Source organism: Fistularia commersonii, chromosome 17, assembly GCF_037954325.1.
Source record: "Fistularia commersonii isolate RoL2024-O1a breed Wild chromosome 17, RoL_Fcom_v1.0, whole genome shotgun sequence".
In the NCBI taxonomy this organism is placed as follows: Eukaryota; Metazoa; Chordata; class Actinopteri; order Syngnathiformes; family Fistulariidae; genus Fistularia; species Fistularia commersonii.
In genome coordinates, this window is record NC_141300.1 from 12,798,798 (window position 1) to 12,817,739 (window position 18,942).

Here is an 18,942-nt window from a genome sequence, read left to right on the forward strand (position 1 = left end):
CATGATGTGAGATGTACTTCTGATATACTTTCTTAATATCATACGATTTAAAAAAGCGGCTATTCCTCTAAAGTCAGTCACTCATCTGCTTGTCTCCTCTCTGGTCTTTCCGCCTACGTACAAGCCTCCGTGCATCTAACAGAAAGAGGAGGAGGGAAAGGTGAGGTGGCATGAAGTGGAGCTGAACGTCTGAGTGAGGAAGCACAAGTATTCTTTGTGGCGGAGGAAACTACACGATGTTGTGTATAATTTAGGTATACTGCGCGTGTGTGAGTGTGTGTGTGTGTGTGTGTGTGTGTGTGTGTGTGTGTGTGTATATCTTAGCCAATGACAGGTGGGACAGACACCAGCCCTCTTTTGGGGATAAGGAGATAATGAATGAATGAATGAATGAATGAATGAATGAATGAATGAATGAATGAATGAATGAATGAATACATATGGATATACATATATGGGGGCGGTTATGGCTTAGTTGGTGGAGCAGGCGCCCTTCCAGTCATAAAATTGAAGGTTCGAATCCCCCCCCCCCAAGTTCCTCCCAATGGTCTTGTTAACACCTTGCATAGTAGCTCTACCGCCATCAGCGTGTGACTTTGTGAATGTGAGCCACTGTAAAGCATTGGAAGCCACAAAGAGACCATATTGTTGCATAGTTGATGTAAACCTTCAACCTTGGTACCTCTGGAGTGAATAGGCTACCTTGAAGATGACTCTTGGAATAATGTTCTCGCTGAAGACGCTGAAGGTCCAGCATTATTGGCAGAAAAAGAAGTAGAAATATACGCGTGCACAAATAGCCAGCTCATGGCGCATCGAAACAATCGGACACGGTGGCAATACTTGTGTTACGCCTGCATGACGTTGCCTCAGCAACAGAGGTATGCATGATCAGCAGCGCCACGGAAGGAACCATTGGGGTTAAACCACTTTACATTCCAGGGGAGCCAAGGAATGCTTCAGATCAAAAATCACTGTCGCACCTATTAGCCCTTTTGCTATTTCTGTGACTGCGAATCACTCGTTCACTCGCCTCAATCATAAACAGTTCCCTCCCAAATATAGGGGTTCGCCTCTACATCTCGCAACCATGCCGCTTTCAGGAGCTTGGACATGAATTTATAAATCTCTGATTGGCAGAAACAAATAGAATGGCATCTTAAATAATGCGTGTTCATCCATCCATCCATTGATGGGGTGCAACAGTTCTATTCTTGGCTTTCGAGGGGTGTTAAGGCCACTGGCCACCACCAGCACCACTTCCAAGGCAAAGACGTGCTACTCTAGAGTTGAAAGCTATCGTCAGCTACTTGTTTCAGTGACCTCGGCCTTATGGGTCGCCACCGGAGCCTTTGCCCGGGAATGAAAAGACAAACATAAAAGACTGATACGCTGGCTGCTTGGCTTTTACAGCTAAGCTCCTTTAAACATGGAGTATCCGTACAGAAATAACAGTATGCTTTCGCCTCATCGATCTACCTGTGAGACTGTCTGAATCCCATGTGTGAGTAAGACTCCAGAGTCCTTCTCCAGAGGCCCCTGAGCTCCTCTGATGTGGGGTTTTTCTCCAACCACACCCAAGGCCACTACCCTACAGTATTTGTCTACGGTTTCAGCCAAAGTTTAGCCAATCGTACCTCAAACACCTCCTTCTTCTTCTTGCCAAATCTTCTCGTCGTGTCAACTGGGCTTGAATTTCTTCTCTTGAAAATGTTCCAAGTGAAGAAATTCAAGAATTTTCGACAAGAATTCACCATGACCTGGGTGACTGAGAACCTCCGCAGACACCTCCTTATAACGTAAAACAGTCTCTTCAACGGCAGATGTCCATCGGCAGGTTCTCAGGGTGATGCCACCCCAAGCACAAATGACCTTCTGACTTCAGCTCCAGGACACCACTTCTAAAATGGAGACCTTGACCATTGGATCGAACTCCAAATACCCAAACTCCACTGGAACACAGGAGAAAATGCAGATGGACACCAAGCGGACATTTCCATACGGTACATTTACATCGGTCTCTGAGAGGCCCTTCGACTGCTGGATCCAGCCACCAGATGGTGATCAGTTATCAACTCGGCTCCTCTCTTCATGCGAGCCTCTTAAATAAGCTTTGTTGGACCTGCTCCCAATACCAACGCCAAATTAGATTCAGGTTTCCTTGCCGTTGAAGACGCTGAGCAGGCCAGAGTGAGCAACTTGGGGTTCATCGTCCTGCACAAGGACATTTTGGCACGGGGGGCGGTTGAACCACCAACCTTCCGATTGGAGGGATGTGCCCATTTGTGATTGAACAATGTTGTGTGTTTTCAAATATTAGTCAAAGTTGATCGTTTCCGGTTCGGATATGTAAGTACGGCAGGAAACGGTACTCTGCGAAAGAAAGTGCAACTAACGTTAGAGCTGGATTATCTTCTCCATGAACCGATACCCGTCGGTTGACAACAAGCAGAGTAAAATGTCATTTTTATGGTCCGGACTACCATTGCGAAGGACAGAAGCTTGCAAAACGATAAACTAGAGTGTGAAACTGCGTCCCAGTCCTATCGTGCATCTAATTCTGGCTTTTAGTACCCACAGTCGCAGTCACCTGGTTCCCTTCACCCCGCTTGAGCCTAATCATGTTTGGACACTGTTTTTATTGGTTGCCACTTTGCTCCTCTCCGCTATCCCTCTGATCTGACATCCAATCACGCGGGGGAGCAGAAGACAGAATGCACACTCGCATTCAGTACATAGCAGCCGCAAGGCGGTCCGGCCCGCCGCTACCGCTTTCTAAGACAGAGCGAAGTGTGTCTGGGTGGAGGATTTGCAAGTCTTCAAAACTCTCCAGTATAGTGACGGAGAAAGGAAACACTCCTGTACCAGAGTGATGGCCTACCTGTGCAGGACGCCGGGCAGCTCCTCTCCAGCTCCTTCAGCGTTCCATTCCAGGTGAAATGAGCAGAGCCAAACATAATGACCACCGTGCGTTCCCTGTGTCGATCACTGCCTCTCGGCTCCCGCTGCAAAACGGAGAATGGCTTGTCGTCGTCTCGGCAGGCCCGGACGGGGTGTGCAGATTGAGCAAGGGCACAAGTACTGCTCACCAGCACCTGCCCGGGTTTTTAAAATGCCCTTGCGCCTTCTGCCCATTGGTTCAATAGTCAAATGTCAAACATCACTAATAAGTGTGTATGTGTGTGTGTGTGTGTGTGTGTGTGCATGGGGGGGGGGGGGGGCATAGCACGTTTGTGGTATAGGGTGAGCCGGGAGCTTCATGTGCATCTAAATCATCACTGTCAATAGCGCAAGGAGCTGAACTGTTTCCGACTGAAGCAGCTTTGAAAGACAAGCTCCCTTTAAGTGTGTGTGTGTGTGCGTGTGTGAGTGTGTGTGTGTGTGTACACGCACAGAATGGCAGGGAGAGGTCAGCAGAGAGTGGAGGGAATGCATCTGTGGTGTTCATTTGTCTTTGAAGGGATTCCAGCGGTCTAATGTTGCACCTCACTCGTTGCTCCTCAAGTGCTACAGAAATAGTCTGAAATTCGGAATAGGTATAAACGGCCTGACGCGCGGGCGTGAAGTCACATAAAAATCCCACATAGATTCCCGGCTTTGAACGCATCAGTTGTAAAATCAAGCTGAGGCCAATGCGAGGTTGTCATTTTGTGGGTGTTTAGTTGAAATAATGTTTTTTTAAGGCATTGTTGCGCCATTTAAAACACATTTGATAAATGGGGACTCTCTCTCATCCGGCCTGTTTGTTGCAGTTAGTGCACAGAGATGTTTGAATTGTGTCATTTTCCCAATCCCCTTGTTTTTGCATCATCGTGTGGACTTTGTGTGTGATCGTAAACACATCTGGATCTGTTTGTCTCGAGGACCAGAACCTCCCAAGCTTTCTGTTTTTTAAATATGGACACCAGAATTTCCACTTTGAGTGTTGCTGTGTTATATTTCCTGCTTGATGGCGGTTATTTAGCATTGCACCTCTTTTTTGTTCCGTTATAGGCTGATATTTGGAGAAGTGTCCGGATCTCTTTAATTGTCCAACCCTAACCCTTGAAATCGATGAACGAATGAATCCGACCAATCAGCATCGCAGATATTGGGACACCTTTCTTGCAGAATGTCTGGAGTTTGTTGATTTTCTCTTTCCCCCGGTTCAGTCAAGTCAGGGTGTTTGCTCTCAGTTTCGTTTGTTGAAGTAGATTCATTCATTCATTCATTCGCTTGCTATGCCACTTATTCTACATACAGGGTAGCTTTGTCATTGGGCGAGAGGCGGGGTTCACTCATTCACCCATCACATACAGTTATGCAACAGTTCACCCTCTCATTCAAACATAATTTCGAGACCAACAACGATTCAGTTGTTGGTCACTAAAACAAATCAATTTGGCACTGCAATGAAAGCAGCTAGCCGGCTAGTTAGCGACTCCCAGCGTCAGGTCTGCTTCGTCCGTGCTCTGCCGGCAGGCACAGGTCATTCACTCATCACACATAAACATGCAACCGTCCACTGACTCATTCATTCATACATCATATAGAGATACACAACGGTTCACTCATACGTCATATAGAGGCAGAACGGTTCACTCATTCATTCACATGTTGTATGGAGACAAACAACCAGTCGCTCAGTCATTCACACACGTCTCGTGGAAACATAAAACCATTCATTCACACATCCTCTAGAGACCTACTACCATTCGGTCCCTCGATTTCAGACGCCTCTGCTTGTGTTTTTGCTTTCCGTGCGTTCCAACGTCAGACGCTCGCTCCTCTTCCCGGGAGAGACCAGACACAGCGAATGAGGTCAGAAAGATTAAAACAAGAGTCCATAAAATTTGAAATAGCCACGGATTCATTATCGCTATTTCTTGTTGGGGAGATTGTGAGAAGGTGTATTCGGGGAAACGACAAATATCGAAAAAGTTAATTGCTGCCGGTCTGAATACCACAGTTTATTAATAATAAATAAAGTGAGTAAGGGAGTGTGATCTTTCCGGTTAGCGGTTCTGTTGTATCTTGCGGTGTGTGTGTCCAACGTCCTACCGAATCATCTTTGGCACAGGGTACCCGCTATTCCTCTTGAGTTCACGCAAACGCCATTTTATCCGATGCCGGGGTGTTTTCGCTCAGGACTCGGTTTTCACCGCAGGCTATTTCAAGCGGTATCAACTTTATACTGCTGGCAGGGGACGGCGCAAAAGACGGGGGGCAAGGAGATCCCTGAGATCTGATGAGCGAACGGGATATTTAATCATTTCTGCACCCCATACTGTTGAAAATAACAGCTCTTAAAAGGCGGGGCGAGAGGAGTCGAGGCGAACGCCAGTCTTCACAAAATAAATAAAAGCTGGAAGGATAACTGATCCCGCCATCTTGGAGCTGAAGATCTGATCCCCTCTCTGGGTCTCCTGGGCCCCGATGCCAGGTGGGATGAACACGGTCAATCCTTTTAATCCCCCTCTGATGATCTCGAGACTTATTTTCAGATTTACCCCCGGTTAATCTTAATTTAAGCTTGAAACGTGAGCCGTGCGTCTGTGCAACCTGAGCCGGGACCAAAGCGTTTAGATGCACTGATGATGTTCTGCTAAGACACAAATATGTCTTCCACGCCTTTCCATCATGCAGGGCAACCAGATTACTTTCTTCTCGAAGATGTCAAACAACCTGAATTTATTTTAAATATCGACGTCAACGGGGCAGCAATTAAATGAGTGAGTGTTTGATGGTGTTGCTGGGCTGTCCAAATGTTAATTCCAAAAATTCTTGCTCCTTTGACCGGGCGGATGTATCTATTTGATGCTCCAGAGATGGTGTTCCTGTTTACGCCAGCTCATATTTACTTCCCGCGGAGAGAAATCAATTACAGTTTTAATATTTGGAAACGCACCAGACTTTTTATGTGTGTAATTTTGTCAGGGACAATCAAGGGAGTAGGCTGCAGCTGGCCACGGAGCAGCCGCCACATCAAATGTCCAATTATCTTTGAGGCTCAGAGAATGAGGAATAACACACACACACACTCATGCACACACACCTTCAATGCTTCGTTTAAATCCACTGAGGTGGTGTAGCCTAACCTAACTGATTAACTTATTAACCAAAGTTACCTGACTCATGGTGTTTCATTGAATTTGTAAACTAGCTGTGTGTGTGTGTGTGTGTGTGTGTGTGTGTGTGTGTGTGTGTGTAGTGGGATGGTTTTACCTCCCCACACAGCCCCCCACAGCAGCTCTGCAATGACATTGTATGTAGATGGAGACCATATACACTGCTCAAAAAAATAAAGGGAACACTTAAAAAACACATCCTAGATCTAAATGAATGAAATATTCTTATGAAATACTTTGCTCTTTACAAAGTTGAATGTGCTGACAACAAAATCACACAAAAAATGATCAATGAAAATCAATTGTATCAACCCATGAAGGTCTGGATTAGGAATCACACTCAAAATTAAAGTGTAAAAACAAACTCCAGGCTGATCCAACTTTGATGTAATGTCCTTAAAACAAGTCAAAATGAATCTGTGTTGCTTCCTGAGTGGACACTATGATTTCACAGAAGTGTGATTGACTTGGAGTTACATTGTGTTGTTCAAGTGTTCCCTTTATTATTTTGAGCAGTACATATATATATATACATATATATAAATGGGTAATACTATTTTGTTTTGTATAACTTTTAGAAAATTCCGTGGAAGACGTGCCTGTATTTAGTAAGGTAACGAGGCAGCCTCCCTTTTCCTGAAAGCATGGAGGTACTTCACGGCGCAAAATATGTCAAATGGCCACATACATAAATTGGTATATAAATGAGTGAAAACAGGGAGGTGGATCAGCGTTTGTTGGTTTCTGGCTTTGTGTGGGTCATTAAGCGGGAGCAGGTTGAGGAGATGAAATTGCCCCCGTGCTTTGAATTCTAACCACCCCTTAAAAGCAATAAACACTTATCACAGGGTTTACGCAAGTTCATCTCTTTATGTGCTTCTCTGTGCTGAATAAAAACCTATCAGGTAGAAATTCTCCACTGAGTGGCTCAAGACTATAAAATCAGCTTGATGCTCAAAATGTGCAAACTATTTTGAATTTCCCGAGTCCGCCGCCTTAACTGGCAAAACATTGTGAGGGTGAGGCCGAAAACCTCTGAAAACGGGGGTCCGTCCCTGGGCTGAAAGCTAGGCCTGTCCCGACATTGGCCGTAGAGCAGCTCCTTTGACGTGTCCGGCTATCCATCACGGCAGAATGTGTAACCCGAGCTGCCATTGACAGCCTCTGCGCTTGTCATGTCGTACGTAGCTGAAATAGCATTTTCCGAAAGACCTGAAACCCAAGCCGCCGGATGGGCATGCAGCCCGTCTCCAACACAGACACCGGCTAACTATCGGCGGTTCTCTGGGGAACGTTATGGAACGGACAATGACTCAGAGAAGCCCATCCAGGGACTGGCATGGAGTTGTATGCCAAAATATACCGATATTTGGCTTTTCGGAAACATTCTCGCCACTCCCTGATGAACCTTAAGTAACTGACTCGAGGACCTGGCGGGGTGTACCGGGACTCTACCCGGAAGAACCTATCTTGCGAATATCGGGAATGAATTATTCGCACAGCGTTCCAAGTCATTCATCCCCATTGTTACACAACGGGGTTTCTGGAGTTGCCCGACTGTATGTTTGTATCCCCTGGAGTCCTGAGCACATTGTTCCATCCACTGACTCCCGCATTATTCCACAGCTGCCCTCGGCCTTCAGCGGCTCACCTGGTTCTCGCCAGCTGTCAGCGGCGACAGCGCCAGTCTTTGGGCTCCTGCCATCGCTCTGATTTCAGCCTCCGCAAATCCTCTCCCTTCACGCTTTGCCTGTGACCCGAAAATCGATCGCAGCACATTGCGAAAGGCCGCCACAGTCCCTTGGATCCTTCCGGGGCAGAGAGGAACAAGGAAAGAGGAGGGTTGTTGGAGGACCTATGTGTAAGTGCCCGTTGCAGAAGGGGTTTTGGCGTAGTATAAAACATACAAGTTCAGTCGGTGGACCTCAAGTTCACAGCCTGGATAGTAGAAGAGACAAAAATTTGGTGTTTGTTCAAAAACTGCGTGCCAACGCTGGATCTCCCATTTACCCGACAACTGGCGAAAACAAACAGAGGGGGCAAGTGAATATACTGCTCAGAAACAACGTTCCGGCCAGGTGAGACCAGTGCAATCAGCTGCACAGCCAGGATCCTTTGGATGCCTCTGAGTGCCGGCGTGAGTTTTAATCATTTCGGCGTCAGTCAGCCGACTGTAACGGTACCATAGAACTTGCAGATGTTCAAGCAGGCCGGCAAACCGATGTGTCCCAGAAATGATTGGACTCCCTCTCAGAGCCCCGCCTTACAAGATCGAGATGGTTCCCTACACGGCTCGTTCCCTAGTGACTCCTCCACTGCGCCGACTCCAGTCGGACTTTGCCGTAAGGCCACAAATTTTCTACGGGTTCCCTGCGGTTGTAGTCCTCACTGGGATGTGGCGATGTCTGGTGTGGTGTGTCCATCTAACAACTGAAATTGTCACAGGCTATTGCACTGAATAGTTTTATTGTCACCATATAGTAATAAGGAAACAAACTGATACAGTGTCAGTTAAATGAAAGTACAAAACCAAGCAAGTCAACCAAAGGGCGTGTATGGAAACGCCCTCGGTAGCCTAAGTTCAGTGCTTGTGTCTGACACACCCGCCATCTTCGTCCTCGTCCGTGCTCTGCCGGCAGACTGTGAAGGGCCGGGTCCTCATTTGTGAGCTTCGGTATCATTCTCACACCTTCCGTCCAGAAGTCTTCTCTGACCCACATGGGAGTTCCGCGGTGATGGTCTCAACTGTCGCCTTGCTGTGATAGGTCACAAAGTCCACGTGCTGATGTGTGATGTTCACACACACACAAACACAAAGTGCATGTGCGGATGAAACTGCTTTGCCCAATCTGGGTTATGTGGGTGACAGATGCTAGATCCAATGGAATGACTGAGTGCAAGGGGTGGCGAGGGGGTTGACAAGAAGGCCAGCAGGTCAGGAGTTGGGAGCGGCTCTGGTGACAAAGCTTTTCTTTGCTGTTGTAGAAGGAAGCTCCCATCCATCAGTGGCTCCACAGGACATTAGGATCAGCCAGGGAACCATGTATGCATATGGCAAGAACTATGAGAGGATAGGAAGGCCTCTTCCGTAGCATCTCACTCGTGCACTTAAAATACACTGCAGCTGCTGGTTTGTAGCCCCTTCTGCTGGAGGAGATGATGGATAAGCAATAACTCCTTTGATTTGGGGAATTTTGGGCATTGTTTTCTAAATGCTCCTGCATCGTCACCTCAGGTGCAGCTCTGAAAATCCAGGGGGTAACTCAAAGACTGGAACTAGAAAAGGACGGATCTGTGGGTGTCGCTGGGTCTTCCGGGCGTCACGACGGGACGGAAGTCTTTATTGAAATTGTAGTTTGGATGTTTCATTTTAGCTTATGACAGAACGCATGCATGTGAGTAAGCGAGATCTTCAAGGATCTCGTATCCATATATTAATTGTCTAGAGTGCAAAACAAAAATTGAAGTGACGAATTTCGTGGCGCATCCGAGCAAAGTCTGAAAACTGATACAAGCTTTTTTTCTCTCCCTTGCAAAGAGCTAGCTTGGACATGCAAATTTTTGAAAATAGGTAAAGGAAAAGCAGCGAATCCAAAGCAGTGATTGGTCTTTTAACGTTCGGGAATTATCAAACTATCTGAAGAAGTTGTCCCAGATAGCAAAGCGGCTTTGCTGCTTGTGGACCATCACGGTGGCGACCCCCTTGACGTCCTTCAAGCGGTCGGCGTCAAAGTCCACCAGCAGCTTCCTGGTGCCCGAGCGTAAGGGCACGAAGGAGTGCCTGATGGTGGCGGTCCGACCAGGGGGGATCTCCTCCCTGAGGGAAGACGGGGAAAAGAAGATGGTGGTCAGACATAAACGGAACATAAACCACAAGAGTCAAAACGCTGAGATGCGCGGATCTTGAATCTGAAGTTTGTCTCATATTTTTACGAATCTCAAGTTTCCTCTGTAACCGCATAGCCTTAATACAGCAAGCGAGACACTCACTTTATACTGAGGACAGTCACGGGCAGCAGGCCGGCTCCCTCCAGGGTGAAAACCCCCCGTCTGAGCGGCACCGGCAGAGGGTTGAAGACGGTGATCTGGGCCGTAATTTGGTTGCTCAAATAGGCGCCCCCTGATACCTGCAGAGAGGAGATCCGCTACTGAGGGTGGACGGGAGCTTCCCAGCATCAACCGATCAGGAGCTCAGAGGACGCAAGGAGTGAGAGGGTGAACACCTGAATTATGGATGGTTGAGTCTCTGACAGGTGGACCCTGAGAGCAGGGCCAGTGGGATGAATGAATGAATGAATGAATGGATGGATGGATGGATGGATGAATGAATGAATGAATTGATGAATTGATGGATGGATGGATGGATGGATGGATGGATGGATGGATGGATGGATGGATGGATCTAACAGGAGAGTGGAGAGTCAGGCCCTGGGGACAGGGAATCCCTGTGACTGATTTTACCGTCATTGATTTTTTAAATCAAACAAAAGATTTTGGTTGAGCTGAGCTCAACGCAAGAGAGGATCTGCAACAAGGTGTGTGTGTGTGTGTGTGTTTGTGTTTTTGTGTGCGTATGGGCCCACCTTGACGACAAGCTCGGGCATGTTCATCGGTATGTTGGTTATATTCATGAGCGGCTGGTTCTCTCCCATCACCTCCAAGAAGGCTTTCATTCTGATCAGGTGGTGGTCAGAGACGCACTTGGAGTACTCCTCGTAGTGAAGGCGCATGATTTCCTTGTGGACTGAACACACACACACACACATTCGCACGTGCTACATTATGAATGCACTGAAGTGACATCAAGTGACAGCAGAGATGGAGATGTCTAAGAGGTTTAGGATCAGGGCTGAGTTCACCAGAGATGTCCTGGAGATTAAGCTATACTGAGATGGTTTGGACACGGGCAGAAGAGAGATGGTGAACATCTGGTCTAGAAAGATGCCAGGCAGGAGGTCTGGAGCGAAACCAAAGAGGAGGTTTGTGGATGGAAAGAGGAAAGGGTTAGACGGAGGCAGATGATTGGCTGTGGGGACCCCTGAAGAGAAGAGCCCAAAGGAAATGAAGAAGAAGCAAAAGAAGAAGAGGAAGACCCGTCTTGTACACCTCCCGTACCTCTACGAGCCGGCATTTTGATATTGACGGTGTGTCTCTTGAATTCCGTCTGGTGGAGAGAATTGTACATTACAGCAAGACCCATGATGGTCAGCTGCCCCTGCAGATCTCTGGTTCCACTGTTTGCCACCTGGGGACGGAATCAAATCGTCCAAAAGTGAACATGATGTTTCCTCTGCAGCCTCGGGTGAACATCTACATCCAGAAGGGCCGGATACCTCGATGATCACGTCGAAGTCTGTCCCGAACACGGCCTTGGAGTGCTTTATCTTCACCGACAGCTGTGTTTGTTCTCGTTCTTGTTCTCGTTCCCGTTCTCGATCTGGTTCAGGGGCCGATGGATCCCTGTTCTTCCGCATTGCCTTCTTGTACACCTCCCTCTCCTCCCTGGAACCTGGGCAGGAAAAGATCCCTCAAGCCGACGGCCGAAAGTCGTCCGTTTTACCGAAAACTAGGCTAGAACAGATTCCGACTCCCGCGCGTTCACCCCTCAAACCTTCACACACCTTCAGGATACTTGTAGGTCAGAGTGACGTCTTCTCTACCGTCGCCGTAGCAGCTCTTGGTGCTGATACACTTCCCTACTCTGGATTGATCAACGCTGACCTGCCGCCGCAAAGGAAGCTGTTACTGCCGGGATTACCGGGAAAGACAAGCGGACCGGTCGACACTCACCTTCTCCCGTTTACCATCCTTGCAGATACGCCAGTACTGCACATCAGCATTCACCTCGGCAAATACAAACGAGGCGTCGTACTTAATATCCAGGTTTCCCTCTTTGACGGCCTTGACCGGACACGGGCCGCAGCGTAGCCCACCTGAGGACACAGAGCGGCTGCTTCATTTTGAAAGCCAGCTGTCATTGGATGAGAGAGGAGGGTCACCCTGGACCAATCACAGGGCCACATGTGCAGACGTGCAACCATTCACCCTCTCATTCACACATAACTTAGAGACATACAACCATCCCCCATTTACAGGACGTAAAAACCAGTGCCTGCTAGCTGCTCCTATCAGTAAGTCACTGTAGCTCTCTAAATATGTCACGAATACATGTCTGCAATTCATTCGTTCACTCATTCATTCATTCTTTATACCAGTTATCCTGCACAAGTGTCACGGTGGGGGCTGTAGCCTATCCCAGCACTGATTCGGCACTAGCAGTTATTTACCCTGGGTCAGTTACAGGTTACATAGAAAGACATACAACCATTCACTCTTTCATTCATATGTCACATGGAGACGGTTCACTCACTCACTCACTCGCTCACAGGTCATATGGACAACCATCCATCCTCCCATTCACACATCAGGACAATGTAGGGTCTCCAGTGAATCTCATGTGTTTGAACTGTGGTAGGAGCCCGGAGAACCCTGAGGAACCCCACACAGACATGGGGAGAACGTGGACATTCCACACACCCCTGTGAGAATCCAACCAGGGGCCTTCCGGTGGTGAGACGGAAGCGCAGAAGCGCAATGTCACGGCCACAGAATCAGCAAACTCGCGGGTTTCAGTTTTCTAAAGACATCAGACGACAGAGCTCACATGTTCCGGGCTTCCACTTGTTTAGAATGGAAACCTTCTCACATGTTGCGAGCAGACACATGAGAGCTGAGGAGGATACCTCCATCGGTGCTTGGTTCTTGAGGGGTCGGGTCCAAAACCTGCCAGCCATCGTTCCCACTGGGGAGATCGATCCTCTTCATCCAAGACTCAATCCAACAGTGGAAGTTCCTGATGTTCAAACAAGCACAGATGGTTACATTCGAGAAGATACATTTCCCCCATCTGAATTTTGTTCACGGTAAGGTTTTTCCTACCAAATACTGTCTGAATGTTGTCCGGCTGCGTCGATGAATTCTTCGATGATGAGGTTTCCATCACTGTCGTGGGCCGACTGAAAGTTGGTGATGAGACGTGTTGCGATGCCCAGGCAGCGCATCACTGTGGAAAGGACATGCAGGATGGGACCCTCGCTTCTTCTGACTTTGCAGTTTAAATCATAAATATATATAAATATACAGGGGGGGAGTTCCCGGTGGAGCTGGGAGAGCATCAGGGATCTGCTCTGAGCCTCTGAGGGGTGTGGAGATGAAGAAGGTGGAGGACCTTGAGCGCAGAGGGTCAAGAGTCCAGAGCAACGGAGGGCAGAGAAGAGGTGGTGACACATGTGAAAGCGGGTTGGAATCGACGGAGAAAAGTGTCTGGTTTGATAAAAGACTATGAAAGGAAAGGTGGAGAAGGCGGAGGTGAGAGCGGGGATGGTGTTTGCTTTGGACACACCGGGGAGAAGACAGTTGGAAGAGTTGGAGGCAGCAGGGGTGAAGATGTGAAAGTTCCTCCAGGGAAGTGAGGAGGCTCAGGAATGAGTTAAGAAGAGTTAGATGTTCTGGAGATAAATGTCAGACTGAGATGGTTTGGAGGAGGGATGGTGTAGATCTGGGCAGAAGGATGCTGAGGTTTGGACTACCGGGCAGGAGGTCTGGATTAAGACCAGAGATGGGGTTTTTCGGATGGAGGGAAGGGGGAAAGGAAGTTAATGGTATTCGAGAAGACGGTGGACAAGAAGACATACGATCCTCTCACCTGTCACGCCGATAGCGGCGAACACCCAGCACTGGCCGTATTTGACCGGCCTGGCCTTGGACCTGCTCCACTGCCGGAGGATCTCCACGCTGCCGCACCATTTGCTCGGTGGAGTCCCACTGTCGACCTCCTTATCCCAGCATCCGGTTATCACACCCCGGTCCCCATTAGAGTTCACCTGATCGAGGCAGACGTTTAAACCAAAGTTAATACAGCGATCCCTCGCTAGAACGCGGTTTACTTTTCACGGTTTCGCTACTTCACGGATTTGCATCGTGCATCGTGTTCTGCATTCTGATTGCTTAAAAAGTCACTCCGCTTCTTCTCTACCTGTGCGTCAATAACGTTGCAGTTTAATATGTAAACGTACGTAAAACAGCTTGCCAAATTTACATCACGTACGTGCAAATTCTCTTGCAATTTCGAGTTTCTCTAAAACCCGTAATGTTGACAAAACGCTCCGGACCGACAAAAGCACCTGTGGCAGGGCCCAAAAGGCAGCGGAAGATGCTATCCATCGCAGATAAAGTTAAACTTCTGGACATGCTAAGGGAAGGTAAAAGCTATGCGGCTGTAGGTCGGCATTACGGAATTAATGAATCTTCCGTTCGTTCCATAAAGAAGGAAGATAAAAACATAAGGACGACAGCAGCAAGAAGTTTTAATAAGGATGTGTAATGATTGTAAAAAAAGTTAAGGTTTCTACTTCACAGATTTTGCCTATCGCGGCTTCTTTTTGGAACTTAACCCCCGCGAAAAACAAGGATATACTGTACTGCGACGTAAGAGCGAAAAAAAACTGCTCGGGCCGACAAGGAAGTGAAACGATCACCATCGCCGAGACGATCCTGCTGATGTAGACTGGGTCGCCTCTTTGCGCAAGGTCCCTCTGCGGGTCACTCAGGGCCTCGTTGGAATTGTCCAAGATTTCGAAGCAGATGTCCATCACGTCGTCCTCAAACTGGGGGAGTCATTCGGACAAGGGTTAACAACGAAGAAGTTAAAGACCAGCCAGCCAGCCTCTCTTCCTCTTCGCCCTCCCGGCCAGCTGTGAAGAGTTCGAGCCCTTGTTTGCGCGGTTTGCTAACATTCTGACACCTCCCGTCCACAAGCCGTGAGCAGATTTTCAGACTCGGCCGACAATCCCCGCTGTCGCGCCGCTGTGCAACTTCGCACACACACAAAGACATACCTGTCCAAAATTCCATTGTCGGGCCCCCATGACGTTCCAGGAGCCATTGAAGATGATGCCATCTTCATTCAGAATATACTCCCTCAGCTGATTCTCATTGGGGAAGTACGCAGTATCGTCTGCAATTACATGCACACACAACAACAAAAATAAGCAGCCGAATCAGCAGAGGAGAGTCGCGGTCCACAACCATCTCAGAGCCACTTTCATCATGTTGCGATTAGCTTCTTTTATGTTGTGATTAGCCTGAGGTTTAAGTATTTTTCTCTTAAATGCAGCGCTTCTTACAGTCACTCCCACTCCTGCTCCTGCTCTTGAACAGTGACATCTGTTCGCGGGCCATTTTAGCCAGGGTTAGCTTGCCGACTCACTCGCAGAAAATCCCTTTGACAGGATGTCAGACTTTCCCTGATGTCGCGTGAGTCTCCTATGCTAGCAACATCGAGGTTCGACCATCTATCACAAGTTGCTTTTAAACTTCCAGCTAGCGTGGAGCTAATATCAGAAAGATGCATCCTGGTTGACGGTCCGGCCTACATTCCCTGCAAACGGCAAACGGTAAGGATGCTTCCTCTCACCCTTGCACCACGGATTGAAAAGCAGGTGGAAGTCGTGCTTGTCGCTCTTCTGCAGAACCCGCCCATCAGGTGACATAAACAGGACAGTCAGCTTGTAATGGCCGATGATGGCGTCCGCCGGACTCTGCACAGTCAGCAGCGTCTGTCTATAGCCTCCCTGTCGGGTGAGGGACCACCTATGTCGCTCCCCGCCGTCCTTATGGGGCTTGATGATTATCTCTTCCTTTTTGCCTGACGAGACGAGAAACATCATCTATTTCTGATATCTATTTGGTCATCGTGTTACTCGGTATGCTTTTCTACTCACCCAGCTGCAGGGCGAGAGCCAGACCGTGCGAAGAAGACTCAGAGCATTGCAAGCCTATGGAGAACGGCTGACCACGACGAACTATCAGGCGCCTCTGGTCGATCTCAATGGTGCGGTGAGCCTGGTTGTTCTCGGGGCTCCTCAGATCTACATCAGTGATGTACCCTGGGATGGAGATGAGGGCCGTGAAGCTTGCCGTCCACACCTCGCGCTCGCACGGAAGTCAGCGTTTGCGTTCATTTATCGTCAAGGTAAGCGGAAGTCCATCGTGGACCTGGTTCAGATGACTGTTTGGCATCTCCGCAAATGTCCGATTGAGTTTTTTCAACACGTCGCGGTCTTGATGCGCTCCACATCGGGCCGAAAAGGCCACGTCGAGTCATTCGTGTCTGGATGTGTATCCAGAAGCCGTGAGAAATTAAGAAGTTGTACGGGAAATAGATTTCAAGATGGGCTTCACACCTCACAATTGGAATTTCAGCCGGGGCTAGCTCAGCACGCTAATTGGATTGATGAGCGTTAGCCTGCTATAAAATCTGCTATAGTTAAAAGTCTTCAGTTCTGGGTTCACCTCATATGGAGCAACAGCAGTTTCGATAAAAAAGGGAATCTGATAAACGCAAGCATACAAGGGCTCCCTCAGAGGCCATGATATGATGTAAAAACACAACCAAGTTCACCGTTGAGTCAAAAACGAGTCACATAACAAAAACGATGAGGACCAGATGACCTTGAGCCCAGCACTTTGACCAGTTTACTCCAGATCACCTGGATAAGTGTTGAAATAGAGTTTTATTTCTCATCATTTTAAACTAATTAAGGTTTTGGGTTAAAAATTAGCTTTGAATCAAAAAAAGAAACGGAATCGCTTTTGCTGAAATCCTACCCATTCAAGCTATTTTTTCAAAAATTAAGAAATTTTAGAAAAATACTGCCGTGACATCTGAAATTTAAATTCAAATTAGATAGATAGATAGATAGATAGATAGATAGATAGATAGATAGATAGATAGATAGATAGATAGATAGATAGATAGATAGATAGATAGATAGATAGATAGATAGATAGATAGATAGATAGATAGATAGATAGGACTCACCACCTTGCTCCATTGCACTCTTCTTTTGCTCCCTCGTTCAGTTCCTCCTGAAGAATTGCTCGTCGGTCTCCTCACCCGTCTTTTTCGCACCGCATTTTCAGGAAGACGTCGTCCTTATGAAGCCCCGGGCCGACCCTCTGACCCTCCCACCTCGGCCACTCGCCAGAAACACTTACTCACACCCAGCGTGACCTTTAACACCACTTCCCAAAAAGCGTCCGTCATCCATCAAGACGTGCCTACGTGTCTCCCGTAGTTTTATGTGCGACGTGCAGCCTCATCCAGTCCGGGCCCCCCTGGTCTTTGTCCCCCCCCCCCCGTGTCCATCTTCATGTTAATGATGTTTACATGTCCACGGCTGTCTGAAGGCGACAGTCCATATCTGCATGGCATTCTCCTTATCAGCTTCTTTGGAAAAGATGATGTTTAGCTAAGGGTTGTGTCATCAGCATAGACAGATTAGCAGGAGTGGGAGTGGGCCTGTGGTGTTAGAAGGAAAAATACCAAAGGGGATGTTGGAGTATTTGTGTAAATATAAAGAATTCATTGCATTAACATTGCATTAATTTGGGCTTTGTAAAAAACAAAGTAGTATCTCATCTTCTCGATTTAACGGGAAAGATCTGCAAATTTTTTCTTCATGTATAATGACATATATATATATATATATATATATATACTGCTCAAAAAAATAAAGGGAACACTTAAAAAACACATCCTAGATCTAAATGAATGAAATATTCTTATGAAATACTTTGCTCTTTACACAGTTGAATGTGCTGACAACAAAATCACACAAAAATGATCAATGGAAATCAATTGTATCAACCCATGGAGGTCTGATTAGGAATCACACTCAAAATTAAAGTGTAAAAACAAACTCCAGGCTGATCCAACTTTGATGTAATGTCCTTAAAACAAGTCAAAATGAATCTGTGTTGCTTCCTGAGTGGACACTATGATTTCACACAAGTGGGATTGACTTGGAGTTACATTGTGTTGTTCAAGTGTTCCCTTTATTTTTTTGAGCAGCATATATGTATATATATATATATATATATATATATATATGTTTTGGGTTTTTTTTTTATTTATTTTTTTCAATTTAGCACTGTGACACAGGAGTTGTACCGAACATCACAAGCTCAAAGGTGAAACATCACATCCGGGAGGGCGGTCGCACGGCCGTCCTTCCCGTCACCGCCCGCAAGCCGTGGAATGCTGCGATGGTCAGGTTTCACGGAAGGGCTGTGAACGCCCTTAACCTTGACGAATGATGCAAACATATCAACCAAGTGAGACCAGACCTGCCTCTCTCTTTGTCCCTAACTTCCTCACACACTTATTTTGTAGAGGGCTAGAAGGTCGCTGCACAGCGGATGGAACATGGAGACGTTAGACATCTCGACGGAACAGTCGGGTTTGGGTTAAAAAGGTAGGAAATGACCGAAATGACCAAAAGGGTAAAAACCAGAGGGAGGCTGAGACGACTGCAGGCCTCTGGGGAAACATCAGGTCGGGGCAGATGATTGAAGAAGTGAGGAGCTGGAAATGGACAGGAAGAAATGTTGAGAGCAGGGGTGTCAAACTCATTTTGGTCAGGGGGCCACATACGGCCTAATTTGATGTCAAGGGGGCCGGACCAGTAAAATCATTACCTAGAAGTAACACTTTGAGTCCTTTTTTTTTTCTTTTTTTTTTACTGAAAAGGAGGTAAACGGGTACATCATAAAAATCTTTATATGTAATGAACTGTTCCTCCAAAAAGTACATGACGAATTAATATTAAAGATGAATATTAAAAAAGGAATTGATGAAATTACACCCTAAAAATATTGTTGAGTTAAAAGAGAAAATCTTGTCACTGTAGTAAAATTTCCCACTATAATTTATTAGAAAATATATTGGTAGCATCCATAAGATGATGTATAATGTTTACAAGGCTAATGGTAG

At 47.1% G+C, this 18,942-nt stretch overlaps 2 protein-coding genes across 3 annotated transcripts in view; both read right to left on the bottom strand.

The window, feature by feature from the left end:
- The window catches only part of agbl1 (AGBL carboxypeptidase 1), an 81,832-nt gene extending 78,877 nt beyond the window's left edge, over positions 1-2,955 (bottom strand). Inside the window, exon 1 of the mRNA XM_086163244.1 lies at positions 2,882-2,955. The gene's annotated coding sequence lies outside the window, so the exon portion shown is untranslated. The remainder of the gene's footprint in view (positions 1-2,881) is intronic.
- A 6,454-nt stretch (positions 2,956-9,409) lies between these two features.
- Positions 9,410-17,080, bottom strand: tgm2l (transglutaminase 2, like). 2 transcript variants are annotated; one of them, XM_086163246.1, is made up of 15 exons: positions 16,993-17,080; positions 15,890-16,054; positions 15,583-15,813; positions 15,005-15,123; positions 14,645-14,773; positions 13,813-13,990; positions 13,047-13,170; positions 12,851-12,960; positions 11,898-12,040; positions 11,729-11,828; positions 11,441-11,616; positions 11,223-11,352; positions 10,691-10,851; positions 10,098-10,234; positions 9,410-9,924 (listed from the first exon to the last, which is right to left on the bottom strand). In XM_086163246.1, exons 1-15 carry the CDS (start codon positions 17,000-17,002, stop codon positions 9,741-9,743), a joined length of 2,097 nt encoding a protein of 698 aa, XP_086019372.1. In that variant the 5' UTR covers positions 17,003-17,080; the 3' UTR covers positions 9,410-9,740. The 2 variants fall into 2 exon arrangements, with proteins under 2 accessions (XP_086019372.1, XP_086019371.1); XM_086163245.1 differs by having other exon boundaries at positions 16,990-17,080.
- Positions 17,081-18,942: the final 1,862 nt, after the last annotated feature.